At 36.1% G+C, this 24,253-nt stretch overlaps 2 protein-coding genes across 3 annotated transcripts; both read left to right on the plus strand.

Moving 5' to 3' along the window:
• The first annotated feature begins 973 nt into the window (after positions 1-973).
• LOC117408946 (protein FAM221B-like) lies at positions 974-7,848 on the plus strand. Of its 2 annotated transcripts, none has more exons than XM_058991494.1 (7): positions 974-1,139; positions 1,645-1,891; positions 3,137-3,280; positions 4,304-4,414; positions 4,653-4,856; positions 5,743-5,862; positions 6,057-7,848. In XM_058991494.1, the coding sequence occupies exons 2-7, from the start codon at positions 1,666-1,668 to the stop codon at positions 6,188-6,190; spliced, it is 939 nt and encodes a 312-aa protein (XP_058847477.1). In that variant the 5' UTR covers positions 974-1,139; positions 1,645-1,665; the 3' UTR covers positions 6,191-7,848. The 2 variants fall into 2 exon arrangements, with proteins under 2 accessions (XP_058847477.1, XP_033870308.3); XM_034014417.3 differs by lacking the exon at positions 974-1,139 and adding an exon at positions 1,150-1,518.
• An 8,837-nt stretch (positions 7,849-16,685) lies between these two features.
• Positions 16,686-23,946, plus strand: LOC117408915 (kunitz-type serine protease inhibitor A). The gene is made up of 6 exons (XM_034014354.3): positions 16,686-17,013; positions 18,160-18,348; positions 19,390-19,557; positions 21,023-21,091; positions 22,909-22,987; positions 23,623-23,946. Exons 1-6 carry the CDS (start codon positions 16,935-16,937, stop codon positions 23,666-23,668), a joined length of 630 nt encoding a protein of 209 aa, XP_033870245.3. The 5' UTR covers positions 16,686-16,934; the 3' UTR covers positions 23,669-23,946.
• Positions 23,947-24,253: the final 307 nt, after the last annotated feature.

The raw sequence follows: 24,253 nt of genomic DNA on the forward strand, positions 1-24,253 counted from the left end.
ATTGCACAGCACATCAGAGTCCAAATTATTATTATTATTATTATTATTATTATTATTATTATTATTATTATTATTATTATTATTATTTTAAATAAAGGAGTAATAGCAGCAAGTTTAAGGGGTAAAGGAACAATTCCAGATCTCAGTGATTCGTTAATACACGGGGACACACGGCTGAGAAACAAGTTTGAATAAGGAAGTGGGAATAGGGTCTAAAGAACAGGTGGTAGGTTTTAATTTGGCAACTAATTCAGACAGACCCAAAAGGGTAACCTCTACAAAATCAGTTAAAACAGTTCCCGTGAAAGCAGGAGGATCAATAACTAAAGCAGCAACAGTGGGCGCAGACACAATTTGAGATCTAATATTGTCAATTTTCTTTTGAAAGAAATCCAGGAAACTATTGCACTGATCATTAGATACCGGCAAAGAGACATTACCCGCTGTAAGTGTGTTTAAATGTCATATTACTTTATGCTGACATCTAGTGGTCTTCTATAACATTGCTTACCTCAGGTGAGTGCACATTGAGCAACTAGTTAGTAGGTTGGTGTGGATTCGTAAGCATGTGTGTAACAGTGCAGTAACGTGGCCAGTAAGGGTCATATAAACGAATTACATTTATTCTATCCCTAACAGGGAAACACGACTAAAATGCAAATTCATGTCAATATTAAACACTGTATACACTTTGTTCAACAAGAGCAATGCATGTTCGTTCATCAGCTAACAATAACACTGACTGACCATGTGCATCCTTTAAGCCTAACACTAAACTTTACCTTAACTAAAAGCCTATTCACACCGGGTGATGCGACACTGTCTTTCACATCAGTGGCGACTGGCGCGTGCGATGTGATAGGCAACTCTACTATGATTCATTGGTCAGTTCCCTCGCTGCCGTGCGACAAAATTACAATAGACCGAAATCCTTTTTTTTCTCATTGCTTCAGTGTCGCCCCGTCGCATTCAGTTTACATATGTGCTGTTTAGCTATGTGACTCAAACGATATTATGAAGTAACAAAGCCTTGTGGTTGCTTTGTGAATCATGCAGTACTGGTATCGACAGAGATAAAGGCAATACACGCATAGTGTGGCTGTTACTAATTAGAATAAATTTCCAGCACATTCCTTACGGTAGGTTTATAACACACGTTTTAAATAAAAAATGTACTGTATCGAAGGAGCGGGGGTAAGGCATTCGTGGTGGTTGTTAAGCATCACGATGTATTCATTTAGATTAATTGTAGGAGCGCTCTGTTTTTTAATTTGAGTCATTTGTGTGTGATGGTGCAGAAAGCTCTGTTGCTCGGGGCAACAGCTTGCATTGGAACCAGGACGTTTGTTCTTTTAAGAGCACATAAACAGGCTTTTCACTTTGGGTTTGCTGGTCATCCTTGCTTGGCTGCCTCTCTGTAACATGATACCCCTCCCTCTATGTATTGACTGTCAGCTGTTTCCAACAATGGATCTGCTTCTTGGAAACAGACAGAGCAAACACACCGCAACGGAACAGGTGACAGCAAAACATTTGTGTAGGATTTCTTGGCCTAGTGTTTAGCCAGTGTTCATTTGGCTCAAGATTGAATTCAATTCCCATTTACGTTAATCTGGCAAGAAATTAAGATGTAAATATTCTCAGGTGGTGTTTCATAGCATTGAAATGCAGAAGCGTACAAACGAGATGACTTCTCAACAAAAGTCTGAGAGAGTAGTAAGGGACGCTGTTACTGGAGCTGCAAGTCACACCCAGTTTCCTGTTTCTGGGGAGAAGGTATCTGTGCCGGGAGCCACAGCAGGTAAAAGAAAGGAAAAACGGAACAATCTGGATGGAACCCAAACAGGATCTGCTTTGTGTCCAAAGGAAGGACGACAAGTTGTTACCAAAGGTCAGTTAAATAAATACATAAATAAATAACCACGGCATGTACTGTACAGCAAGCTGCAGGTGTATACGTCAGATTTAGAGCAATCAAAACCATACACACCGCTGATGCAATTGTCTAAAATTCACATGGTCCCGGTCTGTATGTTTGTTGTATTTAAAAATCGTATTTACAACGATAAAATGATAAAATAAATTATTACATCTGATATTATTATTATTATTATTATTATTATTATTATTATTATTATTTCACTGTCTTAATTTTTACATTAAAAAATTTGACAGACGTTTACTACACAGACGTGTAGCTTATTATGATTGAGTGTTTTGATTATTTTACAATTGATTACAAATCAAATTACTATTTCTATAAAGGCAATGTCAATAAAACTTAATTTACTCGAAAAATGATTTGTTTGCATCTTTTTATAAACCAAATATAAATGTTTGCGAAAAACCAGGAAAACAAACAAACAAACAAAAATGATTACATCTGATTACATTTTATTAGTTTATCTTTAAACCACCAAGATTTATGTTTGCAAATTCCTGTTTTTTGTCTAGAACAACTAGTGTTACAAGATACAAATTTCCTGTTTTGTCTGATAAGTAGCTTGCAGTATGTTATGAAATATAATGTATATAACATGTCATGTTTGATAAATGGAGAACCTACAGGGATGGGACAAAAAATGTAAACTATTGTTATATGTCGCTTACGCATTGTGTAACTGGGATGAGTGATCCCTGATTGTATTCTTGTAATACAATCTGCATCTCAGACTTACAGACTACCTAAAGGTAAAGTAACCTAGGTGACCATGGAATGTTCAGCAAAACTAGTTATAAAATTAGACAAATTTCAACAAGAAGTATTGGCAGGTGCTTCTGTATCCAATGCTGCATACATTACTGATGTTTCACATGGACCATGGTTTCAAGAGATTGAACACTCTGTATTACAGACCTAATTGAACAATTTACATATTCATCAGGTCCTGGTACTACTCCTAACCCTAACCCTAACCCTAACCCTAACCCTAACCTTAACCTACATCTCACAAAAAGGAATTCCCTAAGTTAACCTCAGAAACTGACTAAGCATACACAGTATTTACAGTCCTATGCTATGGTGGGTATGATTTGTGTCCAGCCCGTGTTTGGGTACTAATGTATAGAACAGGAGTTTGTACAGTGTATAGTGTATGTAGTCATGCAATGATACAAGGGTATATTTTATTTACAGGGTTTACAATCAAACCAATTGTCCCTGCAAAGAAGAGCGATGTTCTGTCAGTTGCCAAAGCCATGCACAGAGAGAAATTTGGAGAGAGAGTGAAAGAACTGTTTGATCCAGAGAGGGATGCTGCACTGAAGGCGATACAAACAGGTCCAGTATGCTGACACACAACGGAAAAACATTAAAATAATTGGAAATGTCAGTGCTATTCTCTCAGTCCGGGTTACACCATACTTCACAATAAATATACAGCTTTGGTTCAGCACCCCTGGCATTTAATGCATATCTAAACCTTATATTCCAGAGTGCATAACTGATAATATTGTGAACCGGCTGTTATTGCAATATGGACATCCTGAAACAAACATTTCAGAACAGCTACTAACACGTGCTTATTTAGTGACCATGTTGTAATGTCTCAGGGTGCTGGACTGTATATGATACATCCTGTATATAACATAGCAGACTGGTTCAATATCTTGAGAATTCTAGGTTTTCAACTGGCAATGTATGTATTGTTCTCCAGGCCCCTTGTAAATGGGTACATCTCCTAGTTAATATATAAATAAACCCATATATAAATAATAATAATAACTGATATGAACTCACGGTTAAACATTTGTACTATTTTTCTTTTTTTTTTTAAATAATTGTATCTTAACAGGGTGCTTTATAGAAATACATTGCACATTTCTGTCTGTAAATTACTCACTTATAATATAATCCAAACTGGTTATTTTAATCCATTTCCCGATAGCAAACAACGTATGTCACTTGCACTGTTTTTTTCTCTGCTGCTTGACATCTCAGGAAGATGGATGATGGTTCTGTTAAATATTGGTCAAGGAGGCCTGTTTCATTTTCACTTAGTTCCTAGATTTATACTTGCACAATAACTTAACTTCACTATACTGTAGCTGTCTATCATTAATTAATCTGCACAATATGTATGCAATCTGACATAATATGAATTATCAAATATTAATTTATGTAACTACTTTTTTATTATTAATTGTCTCTGTTACTGAACATGAGTGCATTAACTGAATATTTTACTGAAAAATGTGAACAAACATTATTAGAACATTTTGAATCAACTAAAAATAAGATTTAATTATTTGAGTTTATTTTTTTATTATTATTATTTTTCTTTTACAATTCTGTACTTGACAGGTATTTACATTGGATGGAGATCTCCTGAGTACTCCTGGGATTGCTTCCGACTTGGAGATGCGTCCAAGTGTTTCTGTGGACACCTACTGAATGAACACAAGAGTTACTCAGGTGTGCTGAATTATTCATTTTGTTATCCCTTAACAAACCACGAGCGCAAGGGTCATCAGATTTGGGTTACCACACTGATGAATCACCATGTACAGTACATACTGCCCATAAAGACCTTTCTATAAAGATTACTTTTAGATGGTACTTCAGATGGTCGAAATGAGCAGATCTTTCTATAATTGAAATCGATAAAAATTTGCAGAGTTATCATGAATGTGTATGTCTGGCTTTAATCTAGGTATCAGTGTGCGGGTGCCCTGTGCTGCCCAGTCGTGTAAATGCAAAGCCTTTGCCTTCATTCCTTCTCGACCAGAGGAAGCTGGTGAATTCTGGTTAAAGAAAAGACCAGGCTTCGACCCAGCTGCTTGGAGAGCAATGTGCAGATGTAAACATTCTCATGAGGAACACGACCCAACAAATAGCCATGCTTGCAAGAAAAAAGGTCAGTACTGTACGGTTATGTTGTTAGCTTCCTATAATTACCAGCGGCGGAGACAGCGGTGACAGAAATGGTAGGCAACTGAATTAATGAAGGAGGCAAATACCGGTAATAACCAGAGGTCCAGACAGGAGGGTTTTAGGAAAACAAAATTATGTATTTTGTTTTTGACCCAGAAATAAGGCAGCATTCTGTTACTGTGCTACACTCATTGTATGAGGATTTGCAATTCCATGTGAGATAAAGAGGGACTTTCCCAATACAGATACAACATGGATAAGTGCTAACATTTTCTGATGTGTGGATACACTCAAGTCCCTGTCAAAACGTTTATTTCAGTATTACTTTTTACTTTAGGACTGAGTGTTTGTAATCATGATAGAATATGATTACTTCATTGTTTATTACTGCATCTTTAAATACACAAATAGAGGAAACAAATTTGGACAATCCTACCCCAGACAAATATTGACCTCTGTAAAATGTACAGATGACATCCTACATCTATTTTTCACCATATTTCTTTTGTGGTATAATTTCTATAACTGACAGCAATGTCAAGTGTCTGTGAGAATACATTTCTGCCACAGTGCACTAATTTCTTCTGTCAGCAGCAGATGGTTGTGGTTATCAGTTATCATTTAACTAGGCTTGCTCATTATCAGTATGTTACAGCCCAATAATGTAATAGTTTTTTTCTAGTGTGTAAAACAGTTGATTTTATTTGCAATTCATTGCTGTGTTATGTTTGTCAAATTACGTTTCTATAGCTTATTATTGAACTTTTTCATATTATTGGCAAAGACCAAACATGGAATTGAGACTATTTTAAGAAAGTATACGTAAACATTGATTTATATACAATAAAGTCTGATGTTACTTTTCACAGGTTGTCGATGTCAACTTTTTGAATCCAGCTTTGTCTGTGCCTCTTGCGACAGGCATTGGGAACAACATGAAACATTTTTTGATACAGAGGACTCGAGAAAGAAATCTGGCCTTCCATATGGTAAGACAGCAGAACAGAGTCTTAATATCATACCTTTTGTTATGGTGACCTTGACAATGACCTCAGGCCTAATATAAGTAAGAAGAAAGATGGAATGCACTTAAAAATGCATGTGCACCTTTTATATTTCCCAAATTCCTCTTTCACAAGGTCATTTTATGGACACATATACCTAATATTCTTTGCCTTTACAGGGGAGGCATACTTGCCCTTTGCTGAGATGCCAAACCTGCGAAATGCTGTCTTGACTGGCAGGGAGGGAGACGATTCTGCTTTCAAATCAATTACAAAAGCCTTGCCATCTTCAGTGAACCAGACTTCACAATGAACATAATTGAGATCTTTTATTTAACATCATGTAATCAAAGAAACTACAAAATTATATTGCAAAAGTCTACTGGAAGCCATAATAGTAGTATAGTATTTCATGTTAGATTTCAACATGTCACAATTTAAAAATGTTGCCCTGTTTTTCGTTAAGTATATGGAAAACTACAAAGTGGTATGTCAAGGCCGTAGCCAGATATGAGGCACCTGAGGCACGGCCCTCGGTTAAAATCATACCAATCGTTATTTATTCAGGCTCTCTTACATGTTGCTTTGACGCAAAATAAAATACATTCCATCCCTCGTTGTGTGCATGCGTTAATTCCCAAGTCCCGCTGATATCTACAGCCTCTGTGCTCTTCAAAATCTTTTATTGTCATTGCAGACTACAGCGACACCGCTCAGTTCACACCACCATAGCAGTTAAACGTGTTGGAGAAGGTTTCAAAACAACCAAGGTTTATTAGCGACTTTCAAGGTGAGGCAAAGTAATAATGTTGATTAGTAATACCTACATATCAGCCTAATAATAAGGAATAATAATAAATCCCCCTGGTAGTCCGCTGTTTAGCAAACCCATTTTATTAATATTCAAATTCTAAACTGCTAGTAGAAGCAGCTTGTAAACTGCAGTTTAGCGGACCCAGCTTATGCAAATTGTAACAATTCTAACAATAGTTTAATGCAGTCGTTCCCAACCCTGATCCTGTGGACCCCCTGTGTCTGCTGGTTTTCATCCAAGCTCTCAATTACTTAACTAGACCGTTAATTGGACTGATAATTTGCTCAATTAGACTTTTTAAAATTGTTTTCAGTTTTCAACTCCCCAGTAATGTTGTTGAAGCTGACACCCTAGGATCCTTCAAGATGCTGCTTGATGAAATTCTGGGATCAATAAGCTACTAACAATCAAACGAGCAAGATGGGCTGAATGGCCTGCTCTCGTTTGAAAACTTTCTTATGTTCTTAACTGTTTAAGAGCTGACAGCAATTAAAAAGGTGTAATTAAGCAAATGATCAGTTAAATGAAGGGTCTAGTTAAGTAATTAAGAGCTCAGTTGGAATGAAAACCAGCAGACACAGGGGGTCCCCCGGACCAGGGTTGGGAACCACTGGTTTAGAGGACCCAGGTTGTGAATATTATGACATCGTTTTAGGTAGGGGTTTGGGGGCCTGTCCTCGACAGACACAGAAACTTGTTATGCGTAAATGCCTCTGTGATTATTCATGGCTGGCTATGGCCCTGTGTGTAATTCAATATATTAACGTAACATTATTCAGCAGGTTTCATTCGACATTATGAAGATAAATTTGTTCATTATATAGGGTGATGCAAAACATTTGGCCATAGCTGTATATTTAAATACTAAAATGACTACCTGGTACAGTACTGTATCTCCCCTCGTTTCAACCAAATAAAATAGATGACATCTCCAATCGAACACACAGTACATAAAACCACAAAGGTTTCAAGTGTAAAAGCAAAGCCCTAAAACCAATTGAAGTCTGAGTACATGTCCATCTTGTCCTTAAAATTAAACAAGTAAACATCTTTCAGTACAAGATCAAGAATAATACCCTAACATTGTTAGGTGCCGTCAACTTGCTTACATTGATAAAATTAACAGCAATCCTTAATGGCTTAAAAAAAAAAAAAAAATATATATATATATATATATATATATATATATATATATATATATATATATATATATATATATATATATATATATATATATATCTGTACATATTTATACCTGTTACTTTTTGGAGTATGTAGTAAAGTTAAATATAGCACAGTTTCCTGTGTAGCAAAACATAATAATAATAAAAACCATCATACCGTACCCTGTTATGTTCATTGGATTAGGGATATTATGCCTTCCCTTAAATTAGAACAAATACATTTCACACTAGAGGAAAGCATGGGAAATGTTATGATGTATGGCAACCCTTTCTTTCCCATGTTGACAAACTCAGACTCTTCTATAATTTTCCTTTGAAGAAACCAAGCACCTTACTCCCCCTCTTTCTCTCTCTTTCTCTCTCTCTCTCTCCCTCCCTCTCTCTCCCACTCACTCTCTCTCTCCCTCTCTCTCTCTCCCCCTCTCTTCTATTATAATTATTACTGTAACAATTATTTGAATTTATTCTTGTTAAAAACTGTAAAAACCAATAAACAAAGTAAAAAAAAAAAACATTTTTTGAGCTCGAGAGGTTGTTTTCAAAAGTTAATAGTTAGGTATTTTTTTAAATTTCTTTATAACATTTATTTACCTTTTATATTTTCAAAAGTTAAAATCTGCCTACTGATAATCTATTTTGTGTAAGTAATTATTATAAAAATACAGTAGGCAGAAATATAATTGGCCAATTAAGCAGCATTCCAAAGAAGCAGAAATCCATGTATTCTGGAAATGATCGTTATAACACAGTGTCAGCTCGCTGCTTGACATCAGGTGGAGGGTCGAGAGGCAGCGTCACAGGCTGTTGTATTTCAGTATAGTCTCAGTCTGGTGGCCTGTCACACTTCTTGTTTTTAAAGTCATGACTGAACCATCATTATCCAGTTCTTGAAAATGTAGGTAGTTTATGGTTTTCCGCAGATCTTATATATTGTTTTTAATCATTTTGGTAAAAATACAAATTGATAAAAAAAAAAAAAATGACATATATTATAAATTCAAATTAGTTAACTGTATTTGTCATAGTAAATATTTTATTTACTGGTCAACAAAATGTACTAGAATGTGTTTAGTAATCTTTTGGGGAAAATAAAGCAATGGTTTGTTACATTATATATTTATCATTCATAATAATACTACTACATGATATATAACTTTTTTTTTAAGAAAACAAACTTTACATTGTGGTATATTAAGTAACCTACAATGATATGCTGTCTGATGTATAACACAAACATTTAACATTTATTATTTTAAAAATATTTGTAGTAAAAAATATTCCTAAGAAAAACTCACATTTTATTTAATAATATATATTTTAAAAAATACAGTCGCAGACAAAAATATTGGCACCCTACACTTATTGTACCATAATGCAAGGTAACAGATTAAGGACAAGCATTTAGTAAACTTTAACCACTTTTTAAAAAAATGAAATAAAAGTGAAATACATCATTTCTTGTAATTTACCAAACAATTTTTATCAAAAAACAAACAAACATTTTTATTTAAACTATTTGTTCATGATAACAGTATTGGCGCCCCTGCTTTAGTATGTCGTGTGTCCTCCTTTTGCTTTTATTATGGCTTTCAGGTGTTTATGATAATTCTTAACTAGTATGTTACATCTTGTTAGTGAAATCTGGGCCCATTCTGTCGTGCTTATTTCCTTCAGCTCAGACAGATTGGATACATAATGATTTTCTAGGGATTTTTGTAGTTCAGTCCAAAGCATTGCTATTGGATTGAGATCCGGTGATTGTGAAGGCCATTTCTCGTCGTTTTCTTCAGGAATTCCAGTATGCTTTGGGTCGTTGTCGTGTTGGAAGATAAACTGTCTGTCAATCAGCGTACGAGCAGATGGTATCATTGTACTTTGTAGAATGTTTTGATACATGATACATGTTTAACTGTAGGTACAGGGTTTTTTTCATTGAAGGCTTTCCCTTTTTTTTCTCTAAACATACTGCGGTCCATTTTTGGAGAAAAGTAATATTTTAGTCTCATTGGACCAGAGAATTTTGTTGAAGAATTCTTCAGATTCCAGTTCAGATTTGAGATGGTTTGTTTCATGAATTGTCTTTTTAAGTGGTTTGCAGCGAGGTCTACATGCATACAACTCTTCTGTGTTCAGGTGCCTTTCTACAGCTCTTTCATGCACTATTATGCCTAATGCCTCTAAGTCTTGGTTATTAGTCTTGGCTTTTTTTTAGCTGCTCTGACGAATCTGTACCCGTAATTTTCTTTGGCGGTCCACTTCTTTCATGCGTTTCAGTTGAATTTGTTCTGTGGTACTTCTTGATTATTGTTCTGATTGTGGATTTTGGTGTTTCTTTGATACTGTTCTGTAACCATTTCCTGTATTACAGTTTGCTACGTACTTTTCTCAAACGTGAATCTAACTCCATTGTCTTGACATTCATCTACTGTTGCCAAAACGATCTTCTTCAACAGATGTTGGAAATACCTACCTCTTTTTCTGGCTATTGACTTTATAATGCAGCTTAGTTACTGTGTAATGGTTTATATATAAATATATATTATTATTATTATTATTTATTTCTTAGCAGACGCCCTTATCCAGGGCGACTTACAATTGTTACAAGATATCACATTATACATTATTTCACATTATACAGATATCACATTATTTTTACATACAATTACCCATTTATACAGTTGGGTTTTTATTGGAGCAATCTAGGTAAAGTACCTTGCTCAAGGGTACAACAGCAGTGTCCCCCACTGGGGATTGAACCCACAACCCTCTGGTCAAGAGTCCACAGCCCTAACCACTACTCCACACTGCTGCCCACTACTACTGCACCTCTCTGTCTCACCTGCCTGGCTATTACTGTCTCTCACATCCCTGTTCTGTCCTCTCACTCCCGTCCTCTCTCCCCTGCTGCTCCCCTAACCCCTCTAACCTCATCCCTCTGCCTCTCCCCCCCTCCCACTCTCTTCCCTCCTGCACTCTCTCTGGTGCCCTCTGGAACTGTCACTCAGCCATACATATATATACAGTATATACAATATATATATATATATATATATATATATATATATATATATATATATATATATATATATATACACAGTATATACAGTATATATATATATATATATATATATATATATATATATATATATAATCAGTGCCTTGCAAAAGTATTCAGACCCCTGACCAATTCTCTCATATTACTGAATTACAAATGGTACATTGAAATTTCGTTCTGTTTGATATTTTATTATAAAACACTGAAACTCAAAATCAATTATTGTAAGGTGACATTGGTTTTATGTTGGGAAATATTTATAAGAAAAATAAAAAACTGAAATATCTTACTTGCATAAGTATTCAACCCCTGTGCTGTGGAAGCTCCCAGTTTACACAGATGAAATAAATTGCCCTAACGAGGACACCATTACCTTATCATTGGCCTCCACCTGTGAACCATTAAAGTTGCTGTCACATTTTATGGATAAAAACCCCACTGTTGAAGGATCATTGGTCAGGCTGTGAATCTGAAGGAAAATGAAGACCAAAGAGCATTCTACAGAAGTTAGAGATAAAGTAATACAAATGCATAGATTAGGGAAAGGGTACAAAATAATATCCAAGTGTTTGGATATCCCAGTGAGCACAGTTGGATCAATAATGAGGAAGTGGAAGCTGCATCACACCACCCAGGCACTGCCAAGAAAAGGCCGTCCCTCAAAACTCAGCGCTCAAACAAGAAGGAGACTTGTGAGAGAAGCCACAGAGAGGCCAACAATCACTTTGAAGGAGCTACAGAGTTCAGTGGCTGGGAGTGGAGTAATGGTGCACCAGTCAACCATATCAAGAGCTCTGCATAACACTGGCCTGTATGGGAGGGTGGCAAGAAAGAAGCTGTTACTCAAAAGGTACCATCTGAAAGCACGTCTGGAGTTTGCCAGAAAGCATGAGAGTGACCCAGCTGCGATGTGGGAAAAGGTTTTGTGGTCAGATGAGACCAAGATAGAGCTTTTTGGCCAAAACTCAAAGTGGTATGTGTGGCGCAAACCTAACACTGCCCATGCCTCAAGACACACCATCCCTGCATTGAAGTATGGTGGTGGCAGCATCATGCTGTGGGGATGCTTCTCATCAGCAGGGACTGGGCATCTTGTTAAAATTGAAGGAAGAATGGATGGAGCAAAATACAGGGAAATACTGCAAGAGAACCTGCTTCAGTCCGCTAAAAAACTGAAGCTTGGGAGGAAATTCACCTTTCAGCAGGACAATGATCCCAAGCACAAGGCCAAAGCAACATTGGAGTGGCTCAAGAACAAAAAGGTGAATGTCCTACAGTGGCCCAGTCAAAGTCCTGATCTCAATCCCATTGAGAATCTGTGGCACTGTTTGAAAATTGCGATCCACAAGCGTCGTCCAACCAACCTGAACAACCTGGAGCAAATCTGCCAAGAAGAATGGGCCAAAATCACTCGGACACTGTGTGCAAAGCTGGTGCATACTTACCCCAAAAGACTTAAAGCTGTTATTGCAGCGAAAGGTGGCAAATATTAATGTGTGGGGGTTGAATACTTATGCAAGCAAGATATTTCAGTTTTTTAATGTTAACCTTTAGGTGTAATTTGGTGGACGCTGTAGAGGGTGCTCCCTCGCTGAGCTTCCAATTTGTATGTTTGTATTTGGCTTCTCTAGCCCCCTGGCAGCTCTCAGTGGGGTCGGGATTAGCCATGCAAATTACTTCCAGGTGGTGGGGGGGCAGTTCAGTTTCTCAAGTTCCAGTCTCTCTGCCAATAGCTTGCGCTGCTCTGTTTGGTCAGGTAAAATAGGGCGTGACCATAGCGGTATGGGCAATCCCATTAGGTAGCTTGCATGTCAATCTCTCCTTCTTTTCTATTTATACACCCAGCACTGCTTCCGCCCTTCATCTGTGTTTGTTTTTGTCCTCCTCCTCCCTCCTCCTCCACTTCCTTTTATTTCTAAAACTTCTCCATCCGCACAGGGATCCCTCTTGGAGGGAAGTGATTTTCACTCCCCCAACCAATGGGGTCGGCCCCCTGCCATCCCCGGCGGTTCCTCGCTGGCTAGAGGGGACCCACGGCCACAACTATCCTGTCGCAGCTCATGCTCTAGCCTCACCAAGGCCACAACCTTGCTATCCCATCTACCTAGTTTCTTTTCAGGTCAGAGCACCTTTATGCCCCTTCTGGCTGGCCGAGTCCCCACCTGCCGAGCCGGGCCCCGCCACTGGGGGGTGTTTCTCTATTTTCGTCTCTCCAACGCAGACCCGAGACTCTTTATACTAACTCTCCACACCGCACAGTTGCCAGCCACACTGCCTGGGGATGCTGCACTGAGTAGTGACGGATCTATCCCTTTGTCTTTTATGTCTCTCATCGAGAGTGTCTATTATGTTTGTCTTCTCATTCTCCTTGTTCGTCCAGCAGCTAAGACGCCGCCTGGTTCCGACCTGGACTGAGAGCTTTGTCCTTATTTGTTCTGTCTCTCATTCTCAATAGCCTACCAGCAGCCAGAGGGTGCTGCCTAACCCGGTGAGACGTGAGAGTTCAGAGTGTTATATGTCATTGTCTTGTCCAGCTCTTCTCATCTGAAGCTATCCAGCTTTATGTCTCTAATTCTGTGTTACACAAGCACCCCCGTTCCTCAAATTAAACCCCCCTTATTCTGCACTAATCAAGCCCTTGTAAGTGACCAGTGAATTTTTCTTAAAAATATTTCACAACATAAAACCAATGTCACCTTACAATAATTGATTTTGAGTTTCAGTGTTTTAAAATAGAATATCAAACAGAACGAAATTTCAGTGTACCATTTGTAATTCAGTAATATGAGAGAATTGGTCAGGGGTCTGAATACTTTTGCAAGGCACTGTGTGTATATATATATATATATATATATATATATATATATATATATATATATAGATATAGATATATATATATATATATATATATATATATATATATATATAATTAGTTGTAATACATTTTTACAGATTTTTTATGTAACGGTGCCCATACATTTGTCATGAACAAATATTTGAAATGGTAAGTGCTTTTTTTTTTTTTTTTAATAAAGATTAAAATAACAGAAATTGTGTATTTGTCTTTGTCATATTAATTAGTGGCCAATGTTCACTACATTCTTGTATTTAACATGTTTTCTTTAATTATCTTCTATTAAGTGTAGGGTGCCAATACTTTTGTTTGTGACTGTATCTGTTTGAGGCATCATAAACACACCTTGATAGCATACAGAAACCTACAAGTTTATTAGCGAAACAGAAACTGTCAGTTCGGCACCTGCTATAAAGCCTGCGGTATCGCTGTGCTTGTTTTCATTTAAATATGTACGTTTTTATTATTCATCAAGCTATAACTGTTCCAGTAGGTCAGGTGAAACCTCAGTCATATTAAACATCTAATTTCTGTGGGTGTTCAGGATGACACATTCAACATGTTTGTGTAGGTGCTAGACTTCCGCAATTCATTTTTCAGAAACTTGCGTGGCTCTCTTGAAATATACCCAGAGTATCTGTACAGGTGTCTGTGTTTGTGTAATACAATGGTTAGTAGATATCACCTTCGGGCTCGGAGGTGTGCAATTTTTGAAAAAAAACTTTTTGTCCATCTACTTGCCCCCTCCCCGTCGCACAAAACACAGACAAAAAAGTAGAGTATAACTTGTAGGATTTTGTTTTTATTTAACAGTGAACACAATCAATCAATTAGTGATTAACAGGAGCGGATATAGCCTTGTAGCTTGACTGATTCACTCAATTCTTCAAGATACACAAAAGGTTTCCTGTGACCCCACCTCAAGAAATGTATAACATACTTTAAGGAAATGTTCCTTTTAGTGCAGTTTGGAACACATTTGCTAATACATTTAAGTAACATACTGAGAGTACAACTATAATAAGCAATACTTAGCTTTTGCCTCTTTCTCTATAAGCTGAATTCAACTCCTGGTGTACAGGTGTTTTAGTTTGTTGCCAGCTATTACTGCTGCTTTGTGGAGTTCTGATTTTTCTTGATGTTCTTTCAGTTTTGTAACTGCTGAACCCCAGATTTTTAAAGGACTTGTGTACAACCTGTCAAGTTTCTCTGCATTTTTTACTCTTTTTTCTAACAAACTGCACGCAATATTTACAGTAGGCTCCATCAAATTCTGCAAAGACAAAATCAATCTTCATGTTTTAATAGTTTCACAAATCGATCGATTGTGCAATATATATATTTTTTTTAATATAGTGTTTAAATCTAAAAAATATGTGGTAAGTGGCAAACTAGGTTAGTAACACTATAATCAAAATATAAAAAAAAACATTACATTTTTTTGCCAGAGAAAGTTTGTCTTCAAATGCTTCTAACAGTAAACTTCACGTTTGTTTTAAACATCCGAAATCACGCTTGACCACAAAGTTTCTAAATCGCTAATATCTTAGCGGCTGTGGTGTTTTTTTGTTGTTGTTTTTTTTTTTAACTTTACTAGATTGCTGCATTTAAATGTCAGGTTCATGTATTAAGAAAGCAGTATCACTTTACTTGCTAATTTACAAAAAACGTAAATAATAGTAGATCAGCTAGCCAACCAGAAGTGATAGGGGTGGAAAGCAAACACTTTTAAAAATGTTTGTGTAGGTGCTAGACTTCCGCAATTCAGTTTTCAGAAACTTGCGTGGCTCTCTTGAAATATACCCAGAGTATTTTTCTAGCTACAGAACGAACATAGGGGGAACCCCCCCCCAAAAAAAAAACAATTTTTTCAACAGGCAAAGTATAACGGCAAAACTTGTTGTCCCTCACACAAATCTTGTTGTCCTGGGCGTCGGGCGATATGAATTACACACCCCTGAGGCTGTAAATGTGATAATTATGTCTTAGTAATATATTGATGTCATACTGCTTTGGGGATTGGCCTTGACTGTTGATTTGCAACTGTACAAAGTAATGCCACATTGCTTTGTACATGTGCGATTCTCAAAAGTCAACCACAGTGAAGTAGGGCACTTTTTTATTTGGGGGTGTTGGGTTTAAAAAGGCCCCACTTTAAAACTGTAAAACAGTAAATTTGGTCAATTATGGCCTTCAAAAAAATATAACACCTTAGTCAGGGAAAGTGGGGAGGCAATCGAACTGTGTGTTTTTTATCAGTACAAAAACACCTGTGTTTAATACTGGTCTCAGTCAGTTTTTTTTTTTTTTTTTTATCTAAACGCAATCCTCTTCTGTCCATTGTTGATCAACACGTTGACCTTCATTTGTGTACTTTTTTTTCCAATATTTCTTTTTCTTTCATAACCCCAATACACTGTATAAAGTAAATAACTCTGGTAATGATATGGAAACTGTGATGGGGGTGAGCATACAAGATGTGTCATGTATTCCCTACAATACTGTCAATATACCACATACACAAGTAGATACATCTTTACACCTTACAAACAGGAATTGTTTGATGAAACACCAAAAACAACAACAATTTTGTTATTGGTGACCATTACAGTCAAAATGGTGACTAGTGATGTGTGGGTCAGTTTAAGAAAATATAGAGTTGGGTGGGATGCCATTGGCAAAAAAATATATATAATAAAATACTGTATCGCTGATGGTTTGTAATATTATCTTTGTGATTTTTCTTTTTAAAATGTATTTTAAGCTGATGAATGGCACTTGCTTCCTATTTCAAGGAAGCAAAGCTAATGTTGGTGTGGAAGTCTGACAGATATGTAACTATAAGCAAGACAGAACCACGGTAAGTTCCTAGTAATACATTATAATGGTTAATCTTTTACTTTTATTACATCTCGGTTGTAATCAACACAGTCATCCGTCATCAATGTCATTGATTTGATGGGTTGCAATTGGGTCCAAAAGGTTTTCACTGACTGAAACTCCCATGTCATAAAAACTTGAGTCATGATAGCTGTAAGTCTAAAGGACAGCCTTCTGTTAAAATAGAGAAGAAGCACCATCATTTCAAGGTGTGTGGGCTTGTTACACACAGTCACCTTTTGTAAAGCCCGAGATACACTATACTTTAAAATGTTCACGATGAAGACAATTCTTTTCCTTGGAGTGTATTTTATTGGAATTACATTTGCTGCTTTACTTGGTAAAGAAGGTAAGTACAATTTTCCAATTTTCTGTCAAAAATGAGTTCTGTTCTATTTTTTTTTTGTATAAAAGATAACAGGAAAGCCTATTAGTAATACAGTGCTCCCCCTCTATAACGCTGTAGTCGGGAGCCATAGTTAAGAGACCGTGCTGTTTGTGTTCCACCTTATAACGAGAATACTAGTGTTAGTGTAATGGCATTATGGGGCAAATGGGAGCCTTATAACTTGTTCCTCATTAAAAAGGGCCGCCTTGTAAAGTGGGAGCACTGTCTATTGTTGTAAATACTGGTATTAAATAATGTAACATTTAGGTGCAGTGTAGCTACAGCATAGTTAATGTACCAGTATTTTGAAGCATATCCAATTTATGCATCTGAGATGTAAAATACAGTAAAGGCATAATATGTGTGGTAGAGTTCTGTCTGCTGTGTTGGTTAACTCATTTGTTGGCCAGGCGATGTCTCATATCTGTATTTGTTTATGTATTAGAATCGTGTTTAACTTTATGTTAATATTACTGCGTGTACCATTATTGTTTTATAGTTATGGATGATGTATTATTTTTGGTTATTTATTCAGTTGTTATAATATAAAACAACCAAATACATGAAAGAATAGCTTAATAATGGAACCCATAGCTTTCTCTTTCAAATAGTCGTGGTTTTCCAGAAACTGAAAGAAATTTTTTCCTAAATGATTCTGCATTTCTCTTAGTTCAAGCCGTGATGATCAAACTGGAAATGCATTTTTATAATTAGCTAGTTAAATGATCGTCATAAATACAATGAAATGACTGATAATTCAATTAATCATCAATACAATCCTATACGTGTAAATATATTAAAACCATACTAATAAGCTGAATATCCAAAGAATAATTTAACAGCCAAATATATTTCGTAATTGGTCTTCCATTTCCACACACACGCACTGTGCCTACTTATAAGATACAGAATAATAGACTCTCTAGTCTAGAATAGTTTGTGCATTAATCCATAACTAAAAGACTCTGAATGTAGAAAATCAAGAAGAAATGTTATAAAATTAGTTTTTATCATTGACATGTTTGACATTGGTAAAGACTACTTTGACAAAGATCGTACTAATTAGAACTACTCAACTCCTGACATTTATTTAATTTTCTCTGTCAGATTGCAGTCTCTCTCCGGACACAGGTACTGGATCTCAAAATCAAGTCCAATTTTATTTTGACCAAACAATTAAGTTATGCCAACCATTCACCTACAAAGGAGAGGGGGGAAATGCTAATCGTTTTGCCAAGGAGGAAGAGTGCATGAAGAACTGTTCCGACACACCTGAAGATTTTTATCCTGATGACCGTAAGTATAGTTTGTGACTCAAGTGAATAAAGTGTTTTTGAAAAGTTATATTTTATTCATGCCTTGCATCCATACTGCTTTGAAGTGATGCTTGTCAAATAATGTTCTAATTGGAAATAATAATAGAGAATCACCCAGAACACACGTGATAGCATATTAAACAGATTAGTAAATATTAGCAACATGTTGATGATATAAAGTATCCTTTAGTGTACTGAATGTTTAACATCAGATGTCAGGTGACCAGCAGTTGGGCCTTCATTCTTTCAACACCAGGCCATGCAAGAAGTTTGGTGGCTCTGCAACAGGTACTGTCTTCTCTGAGACAGGACTTAACATACAATACACTTCTTTTGTTAAAGGCAGTTCAGTTGAGGTGTCCTCCCATTACATTGGTTTTAAATCACACCACAACTGCACTGTTCAGGACTTTCTATTTCTTATCTGGTATAGTAGCTATTTTATCATACAGTATACCGGTATTAGTTTTCTTTTGAAATACACTCTCAACAATTTGAATTCATCAAGAGTTAAAATTGTATTGACAAAATAATAATAATAAAAAAACAACACTAACAGTTACTGACTTCAAAATGTGTCATGGTTTATTTAATATGTGTCTAAGAATAACATTACTCACCCATTGAAGTAATCTTGTTCAGTAAACACAGTATATAAAAACCTGAGGCTCTGGGATTGTTACTATTATAAGACTTGGAGTACCCTAGTCCAGTCTTCTACCTCCGTGCCAGCCTTGACCTTGGTCTCTGGTGTCTGGCTTAGGAAGTACTAGGGTTTAGGACTACAAGGATAGGGCATTTTAAACTGGTCATGTGTAATTTCTCATGCTTCAGTGTAGCTAAATGTGTTTGTTTTTTTAATTGTTTCTGCAAAATAAACAGTTAACGTTTAATTTGTACAATGTTTTCTTCTCAGAATAAAGTGTTTACATGTACAGTATTTTTCTGATCCTTTTTTTAAATAAAGTTTGCAAAATCCAGTCATGCTTATCCTTACATGAATATTTTCTGCTGTTTTTAGGAAAAGCGTTGTGCGAGAAGCCATCAGTCACAGGCGGCTGCTATGGTAGGATGCTTATGTGGTACTTCAACAGCGTGGAATCAACCTGCAAATCCTTTATTTATAGCGGTTGCCACGGGAACGGAAACCGATTTTCCACAAAGCAGGAATGCTTGGAGTTCTGCAAAGGTAAATATCAACTGAAGCTTTTGATTGAACAAAATTGATTGAAGAAAAATAGTTTTGGCTGGCTGATGCTTTCAACAGTGTTAAACTTGTCTTGAGGAGGGTAAGTTGATATATCTGCAGCTAGTACTCTCTCTGTAAACATGTATCTTACATTGCTGAAAGATCTTACGCAGTATACATTTAAAAAAAAAAAACTTCACAGCATTTACTCTTATTTACATTCAAAAATATCATATCACACATATATCACAGAATTCATGAATATTAATCAGTGTTAGAGTTTGTGTTTGTAAAATGCAATGTTTGTATTCAGATACAATAATTTAACTTGAAGTTGCAGCCTCAGAATTGTTCAAGCCAAAGCTGCTTGCATTTACAATATGAAAATAGCACTTTTGTTTTTACTTTTTTTTTAAAAATTATTTTACAGTATGGCCTGCATGTTTAAAAAAATGTAATCTGGCGACAGTTTTGTATTGCAACCTTTTACATAACACATACCTGTCAAAAGTTATATCACAACCTTGGCTAGAAGATTAAAAAGAGTAGATGTGTTTCTTGATTTGTGTTTCAGTTCTGTGCACCTGGGTTTTGGTGAGCCTTATTAGATGGGGTCATGATAGTTGCACATTACTGCCTTGATCACCTTGCTTTTTGAATAGCTGTGTGTTACATAAACTCCTGTGTCTGTTCTACACCAGGTATCTTTACCCTGCAAATCACAAGAGGCCCATGCGAGTGCCAATAATTATTCATACACTAGTATTAATATCTACATATTTGTTGCAAACATACATGCAGTTGGATTAATGCATTTAAGTTTTTGTATACTGCTCAACATAAGAACACTTAGCTTTACTGAAATGAGATTACAGCCCTATTTGACTAAGGCTGGGATAGTTGTGCAGCTTACGGAAAAGCTTAATAATTTACTCGACAGGTGTAATAAAGAAGCAGGGTCACCTTTCAGTGAACTACCTTGTAACTGGGAGGTGTGTTGTTCGTTGTATTAAGCAGCCAGACACAGAAATTGTGCTTGACACGCTATACATGTGCGCAGGCTTTATTGACGGCACAAGGATTCAGCAGTAGTTACAAGGTGCCGCCACTAGGGTACCATGGTTTTGACCGTACTGTAAATACATCGAGTGTTTCTTACAAACCTGATTAAACCTCAGCTGCTCATATTCAATCCCTTTAAAGATTTGTGATCAAAGGAATCAGGCAGTTTTATTAGGGTCCTGTTTTTCATTGCACACTGCAGTCTGCATGTTCAAAACATTTCCTCATGTCTTTATAGCGCCAATTTTTGGCGAAAAGTCACAAGTTACAAAGCTGAGAGAAAAATAACTTGCAAGAGCTAAGACACATTGAATTGTGTCAGTTGTTTGTTTCTAGCATGAAGTGTAACTATTATAAATAGCCCCCTGCATGCAAGCCAATTATAACTGATATTTTTCTTTAGGAAAAGCTGGTAGAGCACTTGGAAATGAGGCAGTGGAAGAAAAACCTGAAGAATCTGCAGTAGATGAAGGTAAAATGAACAGCTTTTTATTACAGATTTTATTTACGGCAACGATTCTTACATAAAGCAAATGTGGATAGTATTGCTTTGAAGAGATGTTAACCAATGCTTTAAAATCAATTTTTGTACAGTGCATTTATTAATAGTATTAGTGGTCTCTCTTCATACTGCATATATTGTCTGAGAACATTATTTACTTGATTTTTTATAAATTATTTTAAGATGTGTAAACTTCAAAAATAAAATGTTACAGACCAAGTGTTGAATCTAGGTTGGTTTGCAGGTCACATGGTCTCATTGCAGCTAGACCATTGGACTGGGTTTGAATTACAATACATAAAGAGATTATGTACCAGGCAGCAGCAGGAGCAGCATTCCATCAATAACTTGCATTGTAAACTTCTTTTTGACATATCTGCGTATTTCAAATTGAAGTATACAATACAAGCAAATTAACCAAAGGGGTCTTGTTTATAGATACTGGAAGTGCTGATGCGATGCAAGAAAACTTTTCAAACCTTGGTTAGCATTAATTTAAATGTTACAGATTCATTAACAAAGAAAAGGGTCTTAGCCTAAAGTTTATTGACATGCTGTTATCTTTATTACTATTGTCGGTTAAATGAGTTTCCTCATTGCTTAACTGGGTTGAAACCTTTATAATTAAGGCTGTATTTTTTATCACAATTAACCATTGCCATCAAATGTAACCATTGCCGTGTAATATGTAGTTGTGTAAAAATCCCCATTTCTGAAAGAATAGTGTAAATATATATATATATATATGAACAATTAAATAAATAAATACATCAAACTTTTGCCTGATTGACGCACTACCTGTTACACTGCATTTGTGAACCTGGCAGCCGGTTTAGTTTGCTTCCTGTAAATGTGATTGAACACACTGCAGAGAGCCGCACAAACTGTCTTCAATGAAAAAGACACCAGCTGCTTCAAAGATCAGAAATCATTTTGCTAAAAATAGGTCTGTACAGTACAAGAAGGGGACATTTCACATGTCTGTTGTTATTTTTACATGTATTTATGTTTTTATTTTGTTTGATAATTTACTGATGCTGGACATACATTTTTTAAAAAATATATACTTAGGAACATTTGTTGTATAATAACTCTAAAGAAAATGGTCAATTTTCAATGTGACAAAACCATTTCTTTCTGCCTTAATAAATATTATGCTATGAAATATATTGAAATACCTGTTTTTAGACAGTGAAATGCCATGAAATAAGCCATTTTTTACTGTGAAAAAAATACTGCCTCAGTTATAATATATTTAATTTAAACTTACACAGTGAACCAATCATTATATATAGTGTATATAATTGGTTGGTAGCCCTATGGTTTAGTATTTCATCATTATGCACATCATAGTAGCCAGTAAAACCAACACATCTACAACTAACAGCGGAGGTTGGAAGACTGAAGTACTCATCTTTGTTGTGTCCGTAATGGGCCTTCAATTTAGATGCGCTTTTATATTGTTTGTATATCGTTTGAACAGTTGATAAGCTTCAATGAGGGAATTCCTTCAGTATATTGTGTACAAATTTGGGTCCCTTTATTAATTTATCGTGAAGTGTGACGTTGCCGCATAGAACACATATACGGTGTTATGGCATCCTAATCCTAGATAATACATCTGACAGCTTTGTTTGTCTAGGAACCATGCAAAGTGTTTACCGGAAGTGAGAACCTTACTGGTTCATTATGTGTCTTTTGTTAATATAATCTATGGATTTGTGAAAATCTGTGATTACACCCTTGTTAGCTATCCTTAATGATTTATTTTCATTTTTTGATTTCAGGACTGATTGTGGGGATTGTGGGTGGCTGCATATTTGCCGTTGCACTTGTTGCTGCAATTGCCGTTTTTGTCACCCAAAGGTGAGAAAGGGAACTACTGTACCTAACTACCTGTATGTAGAGAAAAGGTATTTTGGCAAGTGTTACTGACCACTTATTAAAGGAACTTGAACAAACTGGTTCTGTAACAAAACAAAAAAATACCATTTCAGTTTTTCCATTACTCAAGGTGCTTTCATCATTTACTTTGCATTTACAAAACAAATTTGATTTCTGACTACAACCTTCTTTTAGGTGCTATAAAACAGATTTCGTTATTCACTTTTCTTATGGAAATACAGTATTGCCCTCTGTTACTTGTAATCATTTAGAATTAGAATTTGTCTCACACTTCCACAAATATCATATAAATATACCCCCTATTTGACAACATTTATGGTGAAACATATTATGTGCTATTGAAGTTACATTGACTATGCATGTATGGGGCAGCATATGGTATGGTTGTCCTGTGATCCAGGTGCTCCAGGTTTTAGATATCGGTTTGCATATTTTCCAGTAAAAGAAAAATGTCGCAGTTATGCAGATTGTGGTGTGTGACTATTTTGTTTACTGTATTTAACCAGCTACCGAAACTCGTCAAATCTGTGAACATGAAAATAATATACTGTACGTGATGCTATCTCTCTTCATTAATGCCTTGTGTTTGCCTTTAGGAAGAGCCACAGTAAAAGAAGAACCACTGAAGTAGAGATGAAGTGAGAAGCAAAACAACAGCAAAAATACGTGTTGGATCAGGAATCAAAGTGCATTTTCAGTAAAAAAAAAATATAATAATTTTAATGCTGTACATAAAAGTTTCTCAAAGCTTTTTTTCTCAAAATTGTTATCAACAGCACAATGTATTTTATTCTAGGGAAAACGTCAATTACAAATCCATGTGTCATTGTCTATTGCTGATTGTAATGATGTGTTAATTCATTGAGAAGATTATTTACCGTACCTGCTTTCAATAAAATACGTTTTATACAAACCATCAATACGACAAGTGGTGTCCTTTTATATAATTTGCATTACATGACAGTAGCTGTTATTTAATTTGTATGAATATTGGACTCAGCTTTCACCAAGATAAAATGGGATAGTAGTGGTGGGGACCAAACAAGACATAGATTTGCTGTGATATATGAGCCTTCAGCGCCTTTTTCTCTGCCAGGTAATGTGGATTTCTTATTGGTCATGTTAATGGCTGAAGTGTAATGCTGGCTCCAGGGGTCAGCCTGTTTGCAGCCTCCCTGGTGCATCAGCACACACAACGGCAGCGATGCTGGCTCCAGGGATCAACCA

This window comes from Acipenser ruthenus, chromosome 2, assembly GCF_902713425.1.
Source record: "Acipenser ruthenus chromosome 2, fAciRut3.2 maternal haplotype, whole genome shotgun sequence".
NCBI lineage: Eukaryota > Metazoa > Chordata > Actinopteri > Acipenseriformes > Acipenseridae > Acipenser > Acipenser ruthenus.